The sequence below is a fragment of the Amblyraja radiata genome, chromosome 1 (genome assembly GCF_010909765.2).
Source record: "Amblyraja radiata isolate CabotCenter1 chromosome 1, sAmbRad1.1.pri, whole genome shotgun sequence".
Lineage (NCBI taxonomy): Eukaryota > Metazoa > Chordata > Chondrichthyes > Rajiformes > Rajidae > Amblyraja > Amblyraja radiata.
The window spans coordinates 76,384,823-76,407,425 of record NC_045956.1 but is presented as its reverse complement, the minus strand read 5'-3'; the positions used below and the strand labels follow the sequence as shown (position 1 = coordinate 76,407,425).

Sequence of the window (22,603 nt, the reverse complement as noted above, 5' to 3'; positions counted from 1 at the left end):
TCTTTTTTGAATGAGTCACTTGTTAATACTCATAAAATGACCCCCCCTCCCCCATATGATGTCATTGTGCATCGTCCTTACAAAGGGTCGTTGCTGTCCGAGGAATTCCTTGTATACCCCATGGCTGAAACAGCTGGCATTCCATGTATATATTTATTTATCTTTATGTGGATTCTAATTCAATTATCTTGAAAGGAAATAAGATTTCTTAGGCAAATGCATTGGCAGAAGCCATAAACCTAATGCCAAAAATAATTACCAAAAAGAGGTACATTGGAGAGTATTTTCACATGTGATGAAATGGAGCCGAATCAGATTATGTAGAAATACAGAAACATTAATTGGAGATATTTTACTCAAAAAGGTGGGGCACACTATTGCAGATTTAGCTGGGATCTGGGCCAATCAGCTCATTTAGGTGTGATGGGCCAAATGGTCTCTTTCTGTGGTGTAACGTAACTCACATTTCCTGCACAACACTAATTTGCCATTATTTTAGGACTTTAGGTATCAACCTCTCATGTTGTTGGATATCACTGACCACTTCAGAAAATCACACCAAAACATACCATTGCGGTAAAGCCTTAAATGCTATTATGCAAAGCAGTTTGTACCATTTCTCCACTTCATTGTGCTCGGTCTTGTCCCTTTTAAAATTGTGAGGAGTAGGTTGATGCTGATTTGTCAGCAACATACAGTTCCCTCTTCCCACTGTATGATCCGGTTCATTGTACTATTGACTTTGGAGGACATGACAACTAAATCCACAGGCCAAGTGCACAATTTCTTTAGATCATCCGAGTGGCTCACAGGACGAAATATTTGTCTGGCCCAGGAGGAATGAGGCCCTCTCCTCAGTGAGTTGACAAGTGGCGAACCCAACCCGATCCATCACGGACACAATTCACCCCATCATCAAAAGTGTCTACACAAGGTTCTGCCTCAAGAAGGTTGCATCTTTCAAGGATCCCCACCATCCAGGCAATGGTCTTTTCTCTCCACCATTAGGCAGGTGTGGGAATTCAGAAGACTGAACACTAACAGCATCAGGTTCAAGGGCCTTAGTGTGGGGGAGCCGCCGATAATAATGAGCGACCCAGTGTGGGGGTGGGGGGTGGGGACCGAGATCAAAGAAGGACCATTGGGACTACATTGAACACTTTGTAACTTTGTCAACGGCCTATATGTGGTGACTCTTTACATACTTTGTGTATGGTATAGAAAACAAAGAATTTCACAGTGACACGTAACATGTGATAATAAAGTATTATTTGTTCATTCATTAAGAGCTACTTTCCTACAACTATCAAGTTTATGAACAAACCCACACGATCCTAATCCTACCTCCAATGGCGACTTGAGAATGGAGCAGCTGGGCTTGTACACTCTGGAGTTTAGAAGGATGAGAGGGCATCTCATTGAAAGATATAAGATTGTTAAGGGTTTGGACACGCTAGAGGCAGGAAACATGTTCCCGATGTTGGGGGAGTCCAGAACCAGGGGCCACAGTTTAAGAATAAGGGGTAAGCCATTTAGATCGGAGACGAGGAAACACTTTTTCTCACAGAGAGTGGTGAGTGTGGAATTCTCTGCCTCTGGATACTTTCAAGAGAGAGCTAGATAGGGCTCTTAAAAATAGCAGCGTCAGGGGATATGGGGAGAAGGCAGGAACGTAGTACTGATTGGGGATGATTAGCCATGATCACATTCAATGGCGGTGCTGGCTCGAAGGGCTGAATGGCCTATTCCTGCACCTATTGTCTATTTGACTTGCATTTCTAATCGTGTATTTTTGCATGTATAACTTGTTTTTCCCCTACAATGCTTTTTTTTTCACTGTTCTGTGGAAATGATAGAATATATGCAAAATGTTGTGGTTTTGTGTTGGCTCCTGATACTGCAGCCTTTTTTTTTCACTGTATCTGTACCTCACCATACGTGCATATGGCTATAAGCTGAACTTGACATGAGGGATAACAGCCGGGAAGCTGTGATCGGTTGAGAGAGATGTCATATAGGAGGGTTACTGTCACTACGACTGCATCCCCGGGGAGGTGTTGATGGGGCCCTCCCTGACAGAGTGACTGACGGGACGAGCTCGTCGCAGTACCAGCAAAACCATTCAGTCTCCGCCGCCGAGCACCCACCTGAGAGACCATATCAGTGGAGGGCGAAGACCTGGAACGGACGTGGACGGCGACGGGGTGGTCGGCCCTCTGCTGCAGCAAGTTGTCGGCGGACGCGAACTTGCCGGAGTTCCTGGCGGACGAGGGCCTGTCGAAGGGAGGCTGCTCCTGGCCCGGGACTTGCCGGCCGTGGCGGGGAGGCCGCACCAGGTCGTGAGGCGGCGTTTTATTCAGCGTTAACTCAGAGCCGTAGCGCCTCTCCACCACGCTGGCCCGGGGCTGGTGGGGCTGGTGTGGCGGCGGCGGGCCTGCGAGGGCAACGGGGACGGGGACGCCGGGCTCCAGCAGCGAGCTGAGGCTGGTGGAGCAGGAGCTGAGGCTGTGGTTATCCGGGCCGGGGGGCTCGGGCAGCTGCGGCCTGCGGCCCGTCTTGCGTTGGATGTAGTCGGCGAGTGCGCTCTGCTGCAGCTGCTTCAGCTCAGGCCGGGACAGGTTGACGGTGGACACGGTGCGGCCATCGCGCTCGAACAGCCTCCTCCTGTCGGCCACCGACCTCAGCTCGGCCGCCTCGGGGAAGGTGAAGGTGCGCTCCTTGCGCTGCTCGTCGCTCACGCCCACCTCGTTGATCTTCTCGGGCTCCGAGTACGAGCGCTTTTTCTGCTCGGCCGTCAGCCGCCGCCGGCCCCCGATGCGACCCACCTGATGCTGATGGTGATGGAGATCGGGACCGGGACCGGCGGCGGCAGCGGCCACCTGCCGCGGCTCCTCCCTCACCTGGGGCACGTGGCCCTCGCTGTGACGCGGCTCCACCCTCACCTGGGGCACGTGACCCTCGCTCTGACGCGGCTCCACCCTCACCTGGGGCACGTGACCCTCGCTCTGACGCGGCTCCACCCTCACCTGGGGCACGTGACCCTCGCTGTGACGCGGCTCCACTCTCACCGGGCCCACGTGACCCTCGCTGTGACGCGGCTCCGCCCTCACCTGGGGCACGTGACCCTCGCTGTGACGCGACTCTTGGGACATCGGGCCCACGTGACCCTCGCTGTGACGCGACTCTTGGGACATCGGGCCCACGTGACCCTCGCTGTGACGCGGCTCCGCCCTCACCTGGGACACGTGACCCACGCTGTGACGCGGCTCCAGGGACACCGGGCGCACGTGGCCCTCCGTCGGCGTGACGCACTGCCGCTCCTGCAGCGCGTGCCAGAGCCGGGCCTGGGAGGCAGAGCCCACGTGCGCCGAGGCGGGCCGCTCCCCGGCCCTGGGATTGCTCTTGTTCTTGCCCATGTAGGGAGGCGTCAGGTCCAGGTCCTTGCGGCGGAATGAAGTGGCCCGCAGCACCTTGCTCTGAGCGTCCTTCAGGCTGTTCCTGTAGGCTCGGTTGAACGCGTTGTCAGGTGGAGAACTCGAAAGGTCGTCTTCACAGAATGTGTCCTTCTCCCCTTTCTCCATCAGCTGGAGGGAGCTTCTGCTCTTGGTGAGCTGGGGGCCCTTGTTTGCAATGGGGATCGGGGTTCTGTCGTTCCGTTGAGCGGGTTTAACAGGGAATTGCAACTCTCTGTCCTCACGCCTTGGATCCTCTGACCGATAAATCGCATCTCTACTCTCACAGGTCAGGTGGTGAAGGATGGGAGTCTTGTCTGCAGTTATCAGGTTCATCATCGCGGCTGGTGGCTGCCTCGCCGGCTGGGTGTCAGCAACCCTGCTCCTGGGTTCATCCAGGCTGTTTAGTGAGTTCCTCGAGCTGGACTGGCTGAACCTGGCCGGGTGTGAACCCAGGTGATATCCTCGTGGATTCGGAGCTCTCTCGTCCTGTTCACGTTGTTCAATCATGTTGACGGCTTCCAGAACAGAGGAGCGTTTGCTCATTTCAGCTTTTGCAAAATGCCCACTCTGGGAACTTTGGGTACTGCTCGAACTGTACCGATTCCTCCCAGCATCTGGTACACCGTGCTGCTCTTGGTACTGGCTCTGTTCCTGAAACTTTGACTGAACAGTGTTGACAATTTCACTGTAGCGTTTAGGGCACTGTTGCTTTCCGTGGTTTCCCCAGTGGTCAGAGACCTGCTCTTTCCTGTCCTGGTCCAACTTTTGGGATACTCTGCTGTCACTGTAACTTTCCCATTGTTGTGAGATTTTTGCATCCACATTTTGTTGCTTGCAGTGAACCATTTTACTCTCTTGTTGGTTCTGCCTGAAAGGAGAGCTCTGGCAGTCTCCATCCTGCATCCAAGGTGACTGATTTTCCTGTTCTGTTCTCCACTGATAAGACTCTCCATCCATTTGGTCTTTTCCTTGCCTGCTCTCTGCTTGATGTGAAGACAAATCTTTCTCACTGCTTTTCATTCTTTGCTGGGGTTGTGGCTGTTTGCTATTTACACAAGAATACTGTGCATCAATTGGACTGGCGCTGACAACTGTTGATGTATTTGCACAGGACTGGTGCCCAACAGGCAACCCTGATTCAGTGTCAGGGAAGACATGTACCTCATAGTGACCATATTGACTCTGTGTGTTCTCTAAAGCCACCTCGTATTTCTTGTCAGAATCAAGTGCAGCATTGGGTTTATAAAGACCAGACTTATTGCCAATGCTTTGGATTTTGCTTTCCTCAACATTGCACGGAGCACATTTAGTCCTTTCAGTTGAATTTTGACCACTGAGTGTACTTTCTCTACTTAGGGCAGGGTACAATAACCCATTATTGTTGCTTTGAAGCATTAAATTGCTGTTGTTTGTTGGCACCTGTGCATATCGTGGTTCAGGTTGGGGCACAGGATAAATTCCAGTTGGTAGCATGGGTTGACCTGGCTGTGGCGTCTGAATGTAAGTGTGCTTGGGTTGAGTAACTGGGCTACTTTCGGGACTCTTCTCCATCACTGTGTTGAGTTGTCCTTCTACAAATTGAGGCTTCAGCAGATGAGCTTGTCCACCAGAGCCTGCGTTGGTAGGGTGAGACCACGCTGCTTTTTGCTGAGGTCGAGCAGGCTTGCTCTGTCCATCCAAACTCGACCAGGAGGTAGGCTTGTCGTGGCCTCGAATTGCCATGAAGCTGTCACTGCGGGTCGGAGGAAGAGGGGGAGCTTTATTGTCCGGCTCAAGAGAGCCCCTGCCTGGGTTATTCCACACTGGACCAATACTGTGTCTATTGCCACTGGAGGGCTTGTAATAGCCTGTCAGGGATCGACCATTGGATGCTTTTATTGTTGAAGGACAGCTGACCTCGCGTTCCTCGGATATTCCCCTGTGGGAGTCATAGACTGTCTTTACATACTTTATATCAGCCTGTCTGATTCCTTCGTGTAGACTATTCCTAGAAGGCATGTTTTCCATGGAATAGGAACGTTCATTGCGGAAGGTTGGAGCTGGATATTCAGGAATGCTGGAACTTGTAGAGAAAGAGCTGTAGGCAGAGTCCCTTTTGCTGTGATGATGAGAAAGCTGATCGATACTGTTGGTGGATTTGGCAGGCGAGAGATTGCAAGAGTGGTACGGAAGATTGGTATGGTCCAGACTTTCCATGCTCCCTCTTGAACTATACTGATCAGGACTCCTCCTTAGATATCCATGATCGTAGCCTGAGAGGTCACTGGTAGAAGAACTGGTGAGACACAAGAAAGGAACACTGCATCAAAGACAGTCATTGATAATATGGGCAAATTCAAATATAATAAACACCATCTTAATGTCCAGAGTATATCCTGTAAGTCAACACATGTAATGAAGTCTGGATTTGAAGGCAAAGCTCATAACTTACATTTGCAGTTTACTCCACATCTCGTGCTAATATAGCTTTGTCTATTTAGCTTTGGCTACTCATTCACAGCATGTGGGCAATACCAGCAGTCATTGCCCATCCCTGAATCAAACGTGATAAAAAAACAGAACGCTGGAAGAACCATTGAATGGTTTGCTCAATGTTACATTAGTGAAACTGATCCATGGTTGCATTTAAAAGAACTCTCTCATTAAGAATATCTTCATTAAAAACCACAGATTTCCATTAAAGTCTAACAACTTAACAACTAATAATGAGGCAGTATCTATCAAAACATCCCAACCTTTATGTCTTTACTATTTACACAACAGAAATTAGTATTTAATTTTTAAGTGATAAGTAACATTAAAGACCAGAACCAAAGACAGCGACAATCATCAATAGAGTGTTGTACACTTGCTCATTATCTTTCGTTATACAACATGTTTATAATGGTCAATGCGAGTCAATGCCTGAACTCATGAGATGGTAATTACACCCTCCCAACTGTGGATATGCTGCGGCACTACTTATGGGAAAAGTGCACACCGTAATGACTTTGTATTGGCAATGTTTAAGTGTATACATAAGAATCAATAATGGAAATGTAAAAAAATAAGCAGCAAGAAATATATGACTTTAAAATGAGGACTGATTAAAAATGTGATGTTTTTCAGTGTTTTCCATCCTCTGGGTTTCCTTCACTTGAAGACGTATTTATCTTGATTACTGTACACTATCATTTCGATACAAATCCGCTGCAATTTTTCATTTCCTTCAATTTCTTTACCAAATAAATAGTCTCGTTAATTTTGCTGGACTTGCCTCCCCATTTGTGTCGACATATGTTTATCATTTTTCCAAAGAATTTTACTTCAAATCCCTCTATCCTTGTGACCAATACCAACCTAATAGATCATTCCATATTATTCAATCTTCTAATGTTTCCGTTCATCTCTCCCATTTATGGCAAGTTATTCTTCTTCACTGGAATTCATTTAGATTGGATTTTTGTCCTAATTCGTATAATACATCCATCATTGCTTCCTCTATTTATTTTATCCGATTTTCCAATTAAGTAAGAGACACTGGGATATTCAGAGTGTGATATTCCCAGTGTTATATGTTTCTATCAAACTGCCTTGGTGCGTAATAGCTACTTAAATCTGGAATGGATTTGGCAGATTAACATAGCCCCATCCACACACTTCAATATAGAATGTAAGTGGCAGAGCAAATGATTCAGATTAAATGCCTGCTTGTTGGTCCTACTCAAACTACAGAGATATGCATAAACATTTGAAAGTTACAAAGATTCCATAGAAGGTGGAATAAAAAGCTCACTTCATTTAATTCCACAGTGAATGGAGGAGTGGAGTAATTCCAGACCCAGCACTGTGCAATTAGAAACCAAATGTTACCTCGGAATCACTTTCTCTAAGCTGCATATGCCCAGCAACGGATGACATCACTGGTTGTCAAACGTAATAGCAACTCAGATGCCTATGCGACAAAACAAAACCTTGCAATCTGAGCAGCACCCAAAGTACTTGTATGAGTTTTAGTTTGTTTAGTGGTAAATATAGTAACTATAGCCTTTTGTAAGGAAGTGATGACATAAAAGAGGAATTAAAATAAGACCTTTGTGGAACAGTATAAAGTTGAACATAGGTACACAAAAATGCTGGAGAAACTCAGCGGGTGCAGCAGCATCTATGGAGCGAAGGAAATAGGTACGTTTCGGGCCGAAACCCTTCTTCAGACTAAGTCCTTTGGCAGTCTGGCTTGTGGGGAATAGAGGCTCAATGGAAATATTGGGATGCACACCATTGGAAGTGTGACGAGAGATGGATTTAGGCAAGGCAAGGCAAGGCAACTTTATTTATATAGCACATTTCATACACGAGGCAGACTCAAAGTGCTTCACATAAAAACATGTCATATAATAAAATGAAATAAAATTGAAGAATTAAAAGAAAAGCAAAATTAAAAATGCATTATAAAAAGTTCAAACGTTAAAAGTGCAATATAGTTAAGATTTAGCTGAAAGCTAAAGTAAACATAAAAGTTTTCAGTCTTATTTTAAAAGTGGTCAAAGTTGAGGCAAGTCTTAAATCTTCAGGAAGTTTATTCCAGCTATTTGTTGCATAGTAACTAAATCCTGCTTTCCCATGTTTTGTATTTAGAGGGGATGTTTAAAGGATGAAGGGATGGTGCTGGTGATAATTAAAATGGGCAAGTTCCAGTCTGCAGGACATGATATGCATAATAAGACTACAAGAACTGTGACTAAAGATTTGATACTAATTTCAAATAACAGACTTAAATAAACTTAGTTGCTGAGGTAGGTTTTAAACAAGTTCAAAAGAGAAAGAGATGGCAAAAAGAACATTGGGAATTTGTAGCTGGGGATAAGTAAGCAGGAAAATAGGGACATAAAAGACAATAGATGCTTGAATCTTGAGCCAAAATCTAAGTGTTGGAGGAAATTGGGGCTAAGCAGCCTTTGTGAAGGGAATGGACAGGTGACATTTCAGGTTGAGACCCTTCTTCAGACTGAGTAGAATTTGGGGGGGGGGGGGGAAGAAAGCTGGAAAAGAGAGATGGGGTGAGAAAGGTCTGGCAAGTAATAGGTGAATACATGTGAGAGGCAGGGGCATAATGGCTAGAGGTGAAAAGGAGACAAAAGGGTGTCAGATAAGGAAAGAGGAGTGAAATGTAAAGCAATGGGCGGGGTGGGGGGTGGATATGGGTGAAGAGGAAAGGGGGATGAAAGGGAAATGGAAGTCTGAGGGGAGCAGCGGTTGGTGGTCAGGACGTGGGTAGCAATTTTCAATGATCAAACATTTTTGGAGGATTAGTAAGGGAAGGCTACCTAGGGGAGCTCTGCAATTGTCATGTTTGAAGAAGGGATACAAAGTGGTCACATCAGAAAGCTTCAGTCAAAAGTGGTTACAAAGGATGCAACAAGACAGGAAGATGGAAACTGATAAGGGAGCAGAGTTTACAGCATGATCTAAAGACAATTTAGACCTTTCTAATTTTCAGATTGTGCGAGTTCAAGCTCATTCACAACTGGATGTTGGTCAAGGAGCCTTGACAACACAGAGAAAGGGGGAGGATGACAGGAGGCCAAGAAGATATTTGTGTCATTATTGTCCACATGGGCACTGGTCCAGTGGCTTCGTATATCCTTATACTTTGTAAATTCAACCTTGTAATCCTCTGATTGGTATGAATGGGCATCGACTTGGGAAGCACTAAATTGATTACAGACTTTGGAGAGCTACTTTCCTACAACCAGCCTGCTCAACTCTAAGCCTTCCTCAGTAAAAAAGCAATACAGACTGCCTCTTACACTATCATGGACTTGTTTTCTGATTGAGATTTGTACTAATGTCTTGTTTTTTGGCATGGTCTTTTTTTTCCCCACTGTCTAATTTGTGTCATTTATAGTTTTGTGTTGTCTGAGTCTTGTATGTCTTTGATGATGCTACAAGCAAGATTTCCATCATAACTGTACTGGTGCATATGACAACAAATTAGACTTGGCGAGATCAGACCTGATCTGATCTGCACTTCAATTGCAATTTCCTGCCTTTGTTCTACATCCTTTAATATCTAAATTCAACAAAGATCCATCAATCTCATTCCTGAAAGTTTGATCTGACCCAGCTTACACAGGCTTTTAATGAAGACAACTCCAGATTGCCACTAGAAAAGCCATTGGGGAATACGATGCTGAAACTTAACTCAGTGACATTATGGATCAAAGTCCTCAAGATCCTGCCACCACACTGGTTTTTATCAGTTAATAGTGGAAAATATTTTAATCTTTGCTTGTAATTTTGTTCAAAATGAGTATTAAATTGAAAGTCAACAAGGATTTGAATTAATTTAAAAAATAGATTTCTTATTGCTGTTTGCTTATTTTTGTGGTTAAATATTTATATACCTCAACATGTAAAAAAAAACTTATCACCTTGCATTTATTTCTTGGTCACCTACCTATGCTTGGATAACTTTATTAATTTTTCTCCAATAGCTGTCTAGAAGCAGATATGGGAAGGCGATGAACTTTGTGAACGGTCAAACCAACAGGTCCACAACACATCCGGTTTCAGTGCAAGCCTGTCAAGCAAGGCTGTGTCATTATCTAATGCTTTTCTCAAAGCTACACCTCGCCTTCAAAAACTTCCCACTGGAAAATAATAAAGCTACATGGTCAAAGTGAAACTGATCAACCTATGTTGCCTCCATTCCAAGATCATTCCCACTTCAGTCATCAGGCTGCAGTATACAGTTGACATTACATATCTGTACAAGAGAGGATTATTGACTTGTTGACTTGCTCACTAACGCAGGCAAGAGAATAGACTTTAGAATTAATAGTAGCAAAACAAAGATTCTGTAGCAATCGTTCGCCACTATACAACATTGACCACAACAATAAAGGTTCACGACAAGAAGCACTTCTTCCCCTGTTTCAGGAGCCACCTCTCAGTGAAGGCAGAGTTTGATTACAGAATTCACCCTTGCCTTCAGTTTGCCAGCACTGACATTAGCCATCTGAGGGGAAGTATTTGAAGATCAAGAACTCAAACTGAGCCTTAAGCTTCTGGTGTGCTAATTCCCTGCCTCTTTGTATAAGTCTAAGATACGGACGAACAGCAGGCACCTCTAAAGGCCTAGAGAGATATCACCAACTCTGTCTCCACAAAATCCTTTATATCTACTGACAGGAAAACCAAACCAACATCAGGGCTCTTGCAGATCAACATCCCTAGTTGGAGTCAGCTGGCTCGGATGGACAGGCGTGTAATTTGTATGCCCGACGTCAGATTATTGAAAGGGCTGAGTGTATCAAATTCAGGAAAAAATGATTCAAAGAGGTTCTCAAAGCCTCCTTGGAAAAATGTAACATTCCTATGACTTGTGTAAGTCATCCCTGGCCCAAGACCCCTCAAAAATGAAGAATCAAGTTTTGGAAACCCCTTGAGATCTTTCAGAGTATTTGTCAGGAATGCATTGAAGCAGAGTAGACATGGGAATGAGCAAGCCACCTCTCAAACTACCCTCCCCTCAGTCAAGTATCTCCTGTCTCATCTGTGCAGAGCTTGGGTATCCAAGGTAAACTCCTCGTCCACCTCGGAACCCACAGAACTGTAGCAAAATCAAATAATTTCTGATCCTGCGGAATTACGTAAGACCACCATGACTCAACTAGTTTACACCTGTGACTACCATGAATGCTGCAAACTAACATTACAACAAGGTACCAGTGTAGTATACAGTGGGTAATAAATGATTTGGCAAGTGCATGGGTTCAAATATTTGTCAACGAATGCAATACAACAATGTTATCAGGCTGTGCCTTAGCAAACACTGTTGGGCATTTAACTAATCGATTAAAAATGTGAAGCTTGTGCCAAACAGTTTTAGCAGAAGAGTTCCGGACAGCATAGGAGACAGTTGTTTTCTGTAAGAAAGGCAAAGAAAATTGAAACTGCACTGGTAGAAGCTACAACCTGAATAAGAGGTCATTTATTTTTGCATTATTTAGATTTCAAATAGCACTTCTCAGCTATAGGTGCGAGATAGTACTGCCTCTTGTTGTTATGTATCGGCATAGAACCAGATAACGCATATTTTTTTTAATGCTAATAAGAAATGCATTACAAAGCCAGTTAACTTCCTAAAGGATATAACAACTTGACCTAAATTAAGAGAATCGGTTGGTTTATAAAAATAAAGTCACAAAGTGCTGGAGTAACTCAGAGGGGGATGGGGGTGTGGGTAATAGAATGTTTCCCTAAAGTTAGAGAATTTAATGTTCATACCACTGGGTTGTAAGCTATCCAAGCGGAATACAAGGTGCTCTTCCTCCCACCCTCCGTGTGTCCTCTCACCTGGGTGCGCACCCGTTTCTCCCCTTCCCCCTCTATTCCTTTCTCTGGCTTCATAATTGATACCTCTTCTAGCCTTATCTCACACCACTTGTCTTTTCATTCCTGGCCTTTGTCCAACCATCTGCCTATCAACACCCCCGTCACCTGTATCCACCTATCACTAGCCCAGCTTGTGCTGCCCACAACACCCTTCCAGCTTTCACTCCCTTCCCCCCCCCCCCCCCCCACAATCAGTCTGAAACATAGAAAATAGGTGCAGGAGTAGGCCATTCGGCCCTTCGAGCCTGCACCGTCATTCAATATGATCATGGCTGATCATCCAACTTAGTATCCTGTACCTGCCTTCTCTCCATACCCCCTGATCCCTTTAGCCACAAGGGCCACATCTAACTCCCTCTTAAATATAGCCAATGAACTGGCCTCAACTACCTTCTGTGGCAGAGAATTCCAGAGATTCACCACTCTCTGTGTGAAAAATGTTTTCCTCATCTCGGTCCTAAAAGATTTCCCCCTTATCCTTAAACTGTGACCCCTTGTTCTGCACTTCCCCAACATCGGGAACAATCTTCCTGCATCTAGCCTGTCCAACCCCTTAAGAATTTTGTAAGTTTCTATAAGATCCCCCCTCAATCTTCTAAATTCTAGCGAGTACAAGCCGAGTCTATCCAGTCTTTCTTCATATGAAAGTCCTGACATCCCAGGAATCAGTCTGGTGAACCTTCTCTGTACTCCCTCTATGGCAAGAATGTCTTTCCTCAGATTAGGAGACCAAAACTTTACGCAATACTCCAGGTGTGGTCTCACCACGATCCTGAAGGAGGATCCTGACCTGAAACATCACCTATCCATGTTCTCCAGAAATGCCTGACACACGGTTACTCACATTTTGTGTCTATTTTGACCTTAATTAATTTCTTGCAATGGCTAGGAATAATCAGACATTTAAAGTGCAACTTTAGTTAAACTGTAGTGACAATAGACAATAAGTGCAGGAGTAGGCCACTCCGCCCTTCGAGCCAGCACCGCCATTCAATGTGATCATGGCTGATCATCCCCAATCAGTACCCCGCTCCTGCCTTCTCCCCATATCCCCTGAGTCTACTATCTTTAAGAGCCCTATCTAGCTCTCTCTTGAAAGTATCCAGAGAACCGGCCTCCACCGCCCTCTGAGGCAGAGAATTCCACAGTCACAACTCTTTGTGAGACCAAGCGTTTCCTCGTCTCCGTTCTAAATGGTTTACACCTTATTCTATTTTTTGTTAAAGTGGCACACTTTAACAAAAAATAGAAGAAAAAAAATCTAGCGTTGCTACATGTATAACCTATAAGATCTTAAAATTCAAGAGTTTATTTTCCCCTTTAATTTCCTTCTATGTCTTCTGCAACAAGGCTCAGCTTTCAGGTTAATAACATGTAATTAGAAAGGAATGGACACATTCTGTAGATTGAGAGGAAAGAAATCAGAAGCAGTGAGGAAATGCTGGAGATATGTCTGGAATTCAAAATGACAATTCCTGAAATTTAGAATGAGGATGGCCACTCTACTTGTAATTATAATCTATTCTAAAGAAACTAGACCCGTGGTAAACATGCACAGTTGAATCAGTGGTGGGATAGAAATAAAGGTCAACACAGCAATATAAATTAATAAATTACACTGCAAGATCATGCAAGGAAAAGGCTATTTTCTCTACCAGAGCCATTACAGCATCTAATTAAACATCATCCTACATCCTCTCCTATTCCTTTTCTCATAATCTCTGCTGACCAAAGCAATGCATTAATCAGTATGAGGCCAGTCCCCATGCTGATAAGGTATTTTAATTCTCAGGTAATTGACATATAATTATTTCTACAATACGTCCCTTTATTAGGGAAAAGACAAAAGCCTTTTATCTATTTAGAAAATATATTGTCTTTATGGACCTTCTCCACGTCAGCACTTGAGGAGAATGTCCCTAAAGTAGAAAGGATAAGGTTTTAAGTTCACTGACTACATAATTTACAAATAGTAATGTAGGATTCTCTGAAACTTCAAAATCTATCAATGTAAATTGACTGTGAATATCTGAGTGGCGAAAGTAAGATAAATAACTAATCATTTCTTCAAGCTGATTCTCTTTTATGGGTGGAACCAGAGGTTGCCAATCCAGTACAGCATGTGGAATAGGATTAAATCTGTTTTGAAGATAATTTGATATTTATTCAAGCAGGTTTTGTGGGACAGAAGAAAACAGCAGATTCTTCTGTTGCCATGGTAACGAACTGGACCCCATACTAACCTGGAATGGTAAGTTTGATGCCAAGGAGTGCTGATCGTGCCCTGAGATATTTGCATCATGCTTGAATCCGGTTGGTTTTCCGCTAATTTTGTAGAATGCCAGGAGTGAGGTCGGGCTGTGGGTTCAGTCCGCCTGTGGAGGCAAATCAAAATGTTGCTTTAGAATAAGACATTGTGTTCATTAAACAGAGTTTTGCTTTTTACATGATGAGCAATGAATACATTCCACCTTCACGTTAACTTATATATTTGTGGATAAACCAACAGAAACTTCTCCCTGAGCTCTTTGACAAACACCAGTTCAGCAGAGGGAATTTTTCTGAAAGAACTTAAGGAAATTACGCAGGTGTAATGTTTTGAAATAGTCCTGCTTTCATTTACCAAGTCAGGTTTAATGTTTGCTGATAAACATGTCACAGTGCATTCTTCATTTTAAAAGTGGTGTAAACCAAATGAAGTTCCATCTCCAGTTCCATATAAACAGGATGCCTCATTCCCTAGGAGAGTGATTATCTGCTCCACTTCCAGTCATGGTTCATAGTAACAATAAGAACAGTATAGAAACTCCAATAAGAAAAACAACTCGTATATAGAAATCTCCACCTGATTCTCAAACTGTAAAGTGTTTGAAATTGTCTAATTATTGCTTGCTTTGTCACAAACCTGTTATGTTGGTTCTCATTTCTTAAATTCAGTAGTCAAATTAAAGACAACACTGAAGATTGCTAAAATTAGCTGATATTCAGAGTGAATGACTGGACAGCTAAAAGTCCCATCAGACAAGGAGTAAAGTTGCCATAAGGCAGTCAAATATGGGAACCACTCTATAATTCCCCTGCTGGGATGTTTTTGATCTTGACTGACATCAGATGGTGATTCATCGTAAAGGAAAAATTCCAGTTACTGCCAACTATTCGCAACGCTAGATCGCAGGCATTATTTATTTTTAAATAAAACTGTCAGTCATGGTGAATACCACTTCAGATGTGATAAAAAAGTATACAGGAAAAAACTTGCCTTTACACACCGCATTTCTGGCCATTTCCAAAACACTTTACAGCCAGAAAAGTACTTTTGAGCGATAGACACGGTTGGTAATGTTTGACAACAGCAGCCAAGTTGGGAAAGTACAAATGCCAATGAAATCTTGCATAGATAATCAGTTTTCAACCAATATATAGTGTTATAAGCCACAGCTTGCTTACTTAATAGCAACAAAGTGTGCAATGGAACGTCAGCTAATGGTCAGTAAAGGAGTCTAATATGCTATTTGTCCTGCAGATTTTACTTTTGAAGAGAGAACTGCACTGTGTGGACATAATCAATGAAAGAAAGAAAGCACATTAATCACATAATTCAAATCAATTTACAACATCATTTTTAGCTCTCCTTTGTAGTTTCTAAAGAAAATGTAATTTGGGCATGATAGCTTTTTGAATTTTACTTTATTAATAATGAGAAAAGGAGCGATTGAACTTTGTTTGAATAATTTGTGGATTTAGTGGCTAGACTCAGCAAGTGCTCCGAAACAGTACATTAAATTTATAGGTTGATAATTCAGATCAGAGATTGTGATAATAACATGGAAATACTTTTGATCTAGAACAGAAATTAACTCTCAGGTAAGATGAAAGTTTGGGGTACTAAGAATAAACCACATGCCTGATTTATTTAAAAGTTGATAAATCATTTAACTCTCTGACTACTGGCTTCTTAAAAGCCAGGATCTTAAAATATTTTTCTGTGGCAATGTATTTGAAGTATAGTTATTGAACTATACAAAAATAGTCAGCATCTTTACAAAATAGTCAGCATCTATACAAAAATAGTCAGCATAATAGCGGCACGGTGCCGCAGCGGTAGAGTTGCTGCCTTACAGCGAATGCAGCGCCGGATACCCGTGTTTGATCCCGACTATGGATGCTGTCCGTACGGAGTTTGTATGTTCTCCCCGTGACCTGCGTGGCGTTTCTCCGAGATCTTCGGTTTTCTCCCACACTTCAAAGACATACAGGTTTGTAGGTTTATTGGCTTGGTAAATGTAAAAAACAAAATTGTTCCCAGTGGGTGTAGAATAGTGTTAATGTGCGGGGATCGCTGGTCGGCACGGACCCAGTGGGCCGAAGAGCCTGTTTCCGCACTGTGTCTCTAAACTAAACTCATCTTTAATAGAACACAAAGTACTGCAGTAACTCAGCAGGTTAGGCAGCGTCTCTGGAGGATATCGATGGATGTTGCTACAGGTTGGGACCCTTCTCTGACTCTGACATCAGGGGGGAGAGTGCAGTGGAGAGATACATTTTTTTTGCCTTCCATCACAACGATGTGATGGATGTTTGTGTAAACTGTGTTGTGTCTCGGGTCTTTTTGTTTTGTAATGTATGGCTGCAGAAACAACATTTCGTTTGGACCTCAAGGGGTCCAAATGACAATAAATTGAATTGTATTGTAAAAAAAAAAAAAAGAGTCTAAAGTAGGGTCCCAACCCAAAATGTCACCTATCCAAGTCCTCCAGAGATGCTGCTTAACCTGCTGAGTTACTACAGCACCTTGTGTTCTACACGAGGTTCCAGTAGCATCTGCAGCCTCATGTGTCTCTAACATACTTCATGTAATGTCATCATCTTTAATCTTCTAATCAAACACTTCTGAGCTAGAACCAATTTAATCAGCACTGTCACCAAGCTGGCCATTCATGAAGGAAGGAAAAATGAACAGTACTGAGTCCTAGCCCCTGTTACAAACACAATGAAAGTGTTTTTATGGAGAGATGTACACTTGGTGATCAACACAATACACCATGTACACTTGGTGATGTGATCAACATCGGGAGAAGAATGGAAAACGGGAGAGACAATGACTTTGCCTTCCATCACAGTGAGGAGGAGATTCACTGTGATAGATGTTTGTGTTAATTGTGTGTCTTGGGTTTTTTTCTTGTTGTATGACTGCAGAAACTAAATTTTGTTTGAACTTCAATTGAAGTTCAATTGACAATAAATGGTATTGTATTGTAATACCAAGTTGTGCTACTGCCCAAGAAGGGTAGTAGCGACCCCTGTATCAGGCAGTTATCTATCATGAACATCTTGGCCTTATTTGACATTCTCCCCTTCCAATGTCCATATAGATGTACTTTTGGAAAACAGATTAATCAGTAGTCATTCTTCTCCATAGACCATGAACCTTCAACGTGACAACTGAAAAACATTGCTTTTAAACAAATCTGGCAGACTTAAACAATTATTCCTAAAATAAATCATGTTCTCATAAATTTCCACCAAAGGAAATGTGCTGGACCACCAGAAATAAAAGATGGTAGGGGCCTTTGGATGTAGATTTATGCCTTTTGCTTTTTGAAGTGTTTTTTCCCCTTTGTGTACCATAGTCATAAAATACAATATTGGCGTACAAAGGAATGGTAGGGACCACACACATTTAAAAGTTGTATTATAGAGGTCACAGATAATTGGGACATGTCTTTGCTGCTTGCCTCTGATTTTCCTGTATGTTTTGAACTGTTAGCAGTGAGCGCTCCCTCTTGAACAAAACATCAAAACAATCTGAAGTACACAAATGATCACTGCAGTGGAACACCCAAGATCTGGGCGAAACACACAAACTCTGCTTTCGATTAAGAGGCTGCTTCCGCCACCTATTTTTAAAAAATGTTCTAGTTTTTTGCAATTTATTCTCTCCCTTGGTTTCAAACAACATTGGATTTAATTGTGCACACAGGCTTAGAACCAAGCAATGTGAGATCATGTCCTCTATATAGCCTCATGCAATTCTTTGAGGCCGACTGGAGAATTATTCTGTTGCTATGGCATGATTGTGAAATGGAAACTACTTCCCTTGACTGCAGCAGCGGCACGATAATCATTTGTTATTAATTCAAGGGTAGGCTTCATAAGATGAGCAGGCATTTAATAGACCATCCCTATTGCCCTTGAGATGATGGTGGTGAACCTTATTGCCTACTGAACTGCTGCAGTACTTGAGGTATGGGTATACCCACAATGTTGTGTGGAAGGGAGTTGTAGGATTGTGTCTCAACAAAGGTGAAAGAACTGCAATGTATTTTCATACAATTAATTTTAATTCCATCTATGGTATGATGAATATAAGAACATAAATGGTGGAAGGGGATGGAGGGAAATCTTTAGATATCCTTTGAAGCTCTTTTTTATATTTGCCTTGGAGGGCAACTCCCAGGTCTAAAAATTACTTTGTGAATATGCAGAAGGAAACTAGTCTATTGGGCCAGAAAGGAAGGACAAGAAATACAAGGATAGAAAGAAAGGAAGTTGGGCCAAACGCATGATCAAAATACCTGTTTCTTCAAAGGGGAAAAGAGTTCTTAAGTAAGTGCATGTTGGAGGAACAGAATTAGGCTATTTGGCCCATCAAGTCTCCTCTGCTATTCAACCATGGCTGATTTATCTTTCCTTCTCAACCCTGTTGTCCTGTCTTCTCCCCATAACCCAACATCCTTACGAATCATGAATCTGTCAATTTCCACCTTAAACATATCAATTGACGGTCTCCACAGCCTTTGTGGCAATGAATTCCACAGATTCATCACCCTCTGACTAAAGAAATTCCTCCTCATCTCCTTTCAAAAAGTTACATCCTTTTATTCTGAGGCTTCCGGTCCGAGTAGCAAAGCCAAAGATGTGAAGAAAATATCCAAACTAAGCTGCAAAACTCTGGAGATTTGGGGCATCCTCCTTTGGAAAATAGTGGTGACAGTGGTGTTTAAACTGACTTAAGCTTCCTAGATAGTATTCAATAGTTTTATCTAAAAGAAAAGCGAAGCAGTACATATTTGGATTTTCAAAGCCTGCCAATACTATTATGTGCAAGAGTCACTTCAGCAGACACAAAGGTATATCGCAATCCATTATGTACTGAGAGATCATGGGGGCAACTCTGTACCTGCACGAAACTGGCAAAATAAGTACAGTACATAGGATGGTAAAGAAGGTATTTGGTATGCTTGCCTTCATCGGGTGAATTTTCAGTATAAATGTTGCAGCAGTATAAAACATCAGATAGGCCACATGTGGAATATTGTGTGCAGTTCTAGTAACCATATTACAGGAAGCATGTGGATGCTCTCTCGAGAGAGAACACTACAAATTCAACCAGAATGTTGCTTGCATTAGAGGGTATGAACTAAAAGTGAGGTTGGACAGACTTGGATTGTTTTCTCTGAAGTGTCGGGGCAGAGGGGCAACCTGATAGAAGTGATAACATCATGACAGGTATAGACAGGGTCGATACAGTATTTTTCCTCAGGGTAATAATGTCAAATACTAGAGGGCATAGCTTCAAGATGAGAGGATGAAAGATTAAAAGAGATTTACGTGGTAATTCGTTTTTACACAGAGTGGTGGGTGACTGGAATGCACTGCCAGGGAAATTGATGGAAGCAGATATGATTGCAATGTTTAAACGGCATCTAGAAAGACACATGTTCAGGCAGGAAGTTGAGGAATGTAGACCACAGGCAGGCAGATGTGCAGTTTAAATTGGCATGGAGCTTAGCAGACATAGTGGGCTGAAGTGCCTGTTGCTGTGCTGTAATGTTCTATGTTCAGACCCCATTGTTTCAGTAACTTTCAGCCTTTGGATCTGATACACTCTACCAGGCCAATTTGGGGCATTCTTCTTCCTCTCTTCATCTGACTAGTCCTCTCTAATCCAGTAAAGCTGGTATTCTTCCTCTGTCATCTCTCTCTCCAGTTTCATCTGTAACTCATCCCACCGATGTAAAGGGCCTGTCCCACTGTACGAAGTAATTCAAGAGTTCTCCCGAGTTTTCCCCTGATTTGAACTTGGAGAATGTCCGTAGCGGGTCTGTAGGAGTTCGTGGATGTCTCCTAGCGGGTCGTACGAGTAAAAAGTAGTTTAAATTCCATTTGGAATATTTTGGAGGATCAAGAAACCAAGAACCAAGATGAATTTTTTTCACCATGAGCATTTTTTTACTTGTGGACATTTTTCACAGTGTTGAAAAAACATCACGAGTTTACCGGATTTCCTGAGTACCTACCGTTACTCGTACGAGCCGCTACGAGACATTCACAAACTCCTACGGATCCGCTACGGATATTCTGCGAGTTCGAATCAGGGAAAACTCGGGTCTTAAGTGTGCAGGAAAACCTTTGGCATATATATCTCTATGTTTTAGCTTCTCTCATTAGTGTGAGACTTATCAATGGTGAATGGAATTTTGTAGAACTCCCCTTTCTCATCTTACCAGCAGCAGTAGAAACTCAACTTTAATCAACTATGTAACATATTTCCATAACAACATCTTCATAGCATTTCCTGAAAACCTTCACTGGAGAAACATTACATTTACTGATAACTGATAATTCAGACAGTTGCAAAGGGCCATTAAAATAAACAAGAGCCAGAACATCTTGTTAGTAACATTGTATCTTTCACTTAAGAATTCATTTGCTAACTTTGGTTATACATTTGAGCATGAAGGAAGCCGCCCTGTTAAATATTGAAATATTTGCCAAATATTAATACTGCTTCGCTCAAATATATCTGCCATCAAGCTGATCAAAGAAGGGTGATGTGCCTTAATTTCTCTAAATCAGAAAGTTTGAACTGAGCCTGGGGCCATACTATAAAAATGATTCCATCTTTCAAAGGACTGCCAGTTGATCAGATGGCATCTGCGCAGTTTTTTGATGCACTCAATAGACAATAGGTGTAGGAGTAGGCCATTCAGCCCTTCGAGCCAGCACCACCATTCACTGTGATCATGGCTGATCATCCACATTCAGTACCCCGTTCCTGCCTTCTCCCCATATCCCCTGACATCGCTATCTTTAAGAGCTCTATCTAACTATCTTTTGAAAGCATCCAGAGAAATGGCCTCCACTGCCCTCTGAGGAAGAGAATTCCACATATTCACAAATCTCTGGGTAAAAAAGTTTCTCATCTCCATTCTAAATGGCTTAACCTTTATTCTTAAACTGTGGCCCCTGGTTCTGGACTCCCCCAACATCGGGAACCGTTTCCTGCCTTTAGCGTGTCCAATCCCTTAATAATCTTATATGTTTCAATAAGATCCCCTCTCATCCTTCTAAATTCCAGAGTATACAAGCCTAGCCGCACCATTCTATCAACATATGACAGTCCCGCCATCCTGGAAATTGTCAGGGGATGCAAAATAGAAAGTTATGTTAAGCATAGAGTCATGCAGTTGTGGAGGACAGAAACACAGCTTTTGGCCCACCACCTCTATTCCAAGCATCACGTTGGTGTCCTCCCACATCCCAAAGATGTGCCGGTTTGTACATTAATAGGCCTCTGTAAATTCCTTCTAGTACGTGCAGATTAGTGTCACTCATACTATTGGTCTGCCCACAGGCTTATTAGATCTCTCTCTCTCTCTCTGAAAACAACAATCAGTTTTGTGATTCATGGTTTTTCATGCATTATGTCATGTTGATTAGTCTAATCAGTCCTCGTGCTTCTAAATGTAAATAAATCTTATCCCTCAGCTCAGTTGTGTACTCTGCTCTAAGATCTTTGGTTGTGTATGCACATGGGTGGGCAATTTTTACGCAATGCTATTGGGATTCGGTGTCAAAATCCTCTGGGGTTAGCTGCTGTTTGGAATGCTACACCTTGTATTCAAGAAAGTTAATGTTTAATCTCAGGGTAGATTTTAACCTTGAGTTTTTTGATTATCTTCTCCTCTCTATCCTCTGTTAACATGCCCCACCTAATCCATGTTTACACATTCTTGTCTTATTTACACAATTCCTTTCACATCGCTATACAGGTGCACTTGGCTGGTTCTCCTAACCGAAGAGCATTTTATATGTGATTCTCAATTTTGGTCATGAAGCTGCCTCTACTCACCGTTCTGCTTGTTTTTTCTGTCTCAGATATATCTTACTCCAGCTGGATATACTTGACATCACTCTCTCCACCAAAATAACCAAAATTATACTGTGGCCTCTACCAACTGATCCCATTTTTGACTTTGTCCCTACCTCTTATTTTCAATTGCTGAAATTTCAACTTGTTCCAATTCCGTCACTGATCCTTTAAATTCCTTGTCGCTTGAAGTTCTCCCTACTCTTTGAGACCACACGATCAGCTCAAAGATTGCAAGCTTTTTCCACGGTTATTGGCTTGCATTCAAAGAATGCTGGACCTGCAACGGTGCAGTATCAGAGTTTATATTATCCAGTTCTTGTACCAGTTCCTATTCATGAGCAGATATCAAAATGGATAGCAGCAAGTGTAGTGATTTTGCTTTACTTATGCTGCTTTGTTAAAGACACTGCAAATCCGATTTCCTGCTGAGCCCACACAATCACATGTATCAAGAACCTAACCTTGCACCATAATTTACTGTGAATCACAGACTCAGCATCACAGCACGCTGAAGGCTTTGACCAACATCTTCTGAACAAAAATTCACAGGATACATAAATATTCCAAATAAGATAGGGGCATTTGATGGCAGTTTCTGCTTTTTAACCGCTTT

General features: G+C 42.7%; 1 protein-coding gene across 7 annotated transcripts in view; it reads right to left on the bottom strand.

Moving 5' to 3' along the window:
- The window catches only part of shroom3 (shroom family member 3), a 414,116-nt gene that overhangs the window by 27,180 nt on the left and 364,333 nt on the right, over nt 1-22,603 (bottom strand). For 6 of the 7 annotated variants that reach the window (XM_033024746.1, XM_033024756.1, XM_033024800.1 and 3 more), the window contains 2 exons: nt 14,078-14,209; nt 2,148-5,730 (listed from right to left, as the gene is read on the bottom strand). In XM_033024746.1, the coding sequence (XP_032880637.1) occupies nt 2,148-5,730; nt 14,078-14,209 (3,715 nt within the window). The remainder of the gene's footprint in view (nt 1-2,147; nt 5,731-14,077; nt 14,210-22,603) is intronic. The other variant, XM_033024767.1, reaches the window with a different exon arrangement.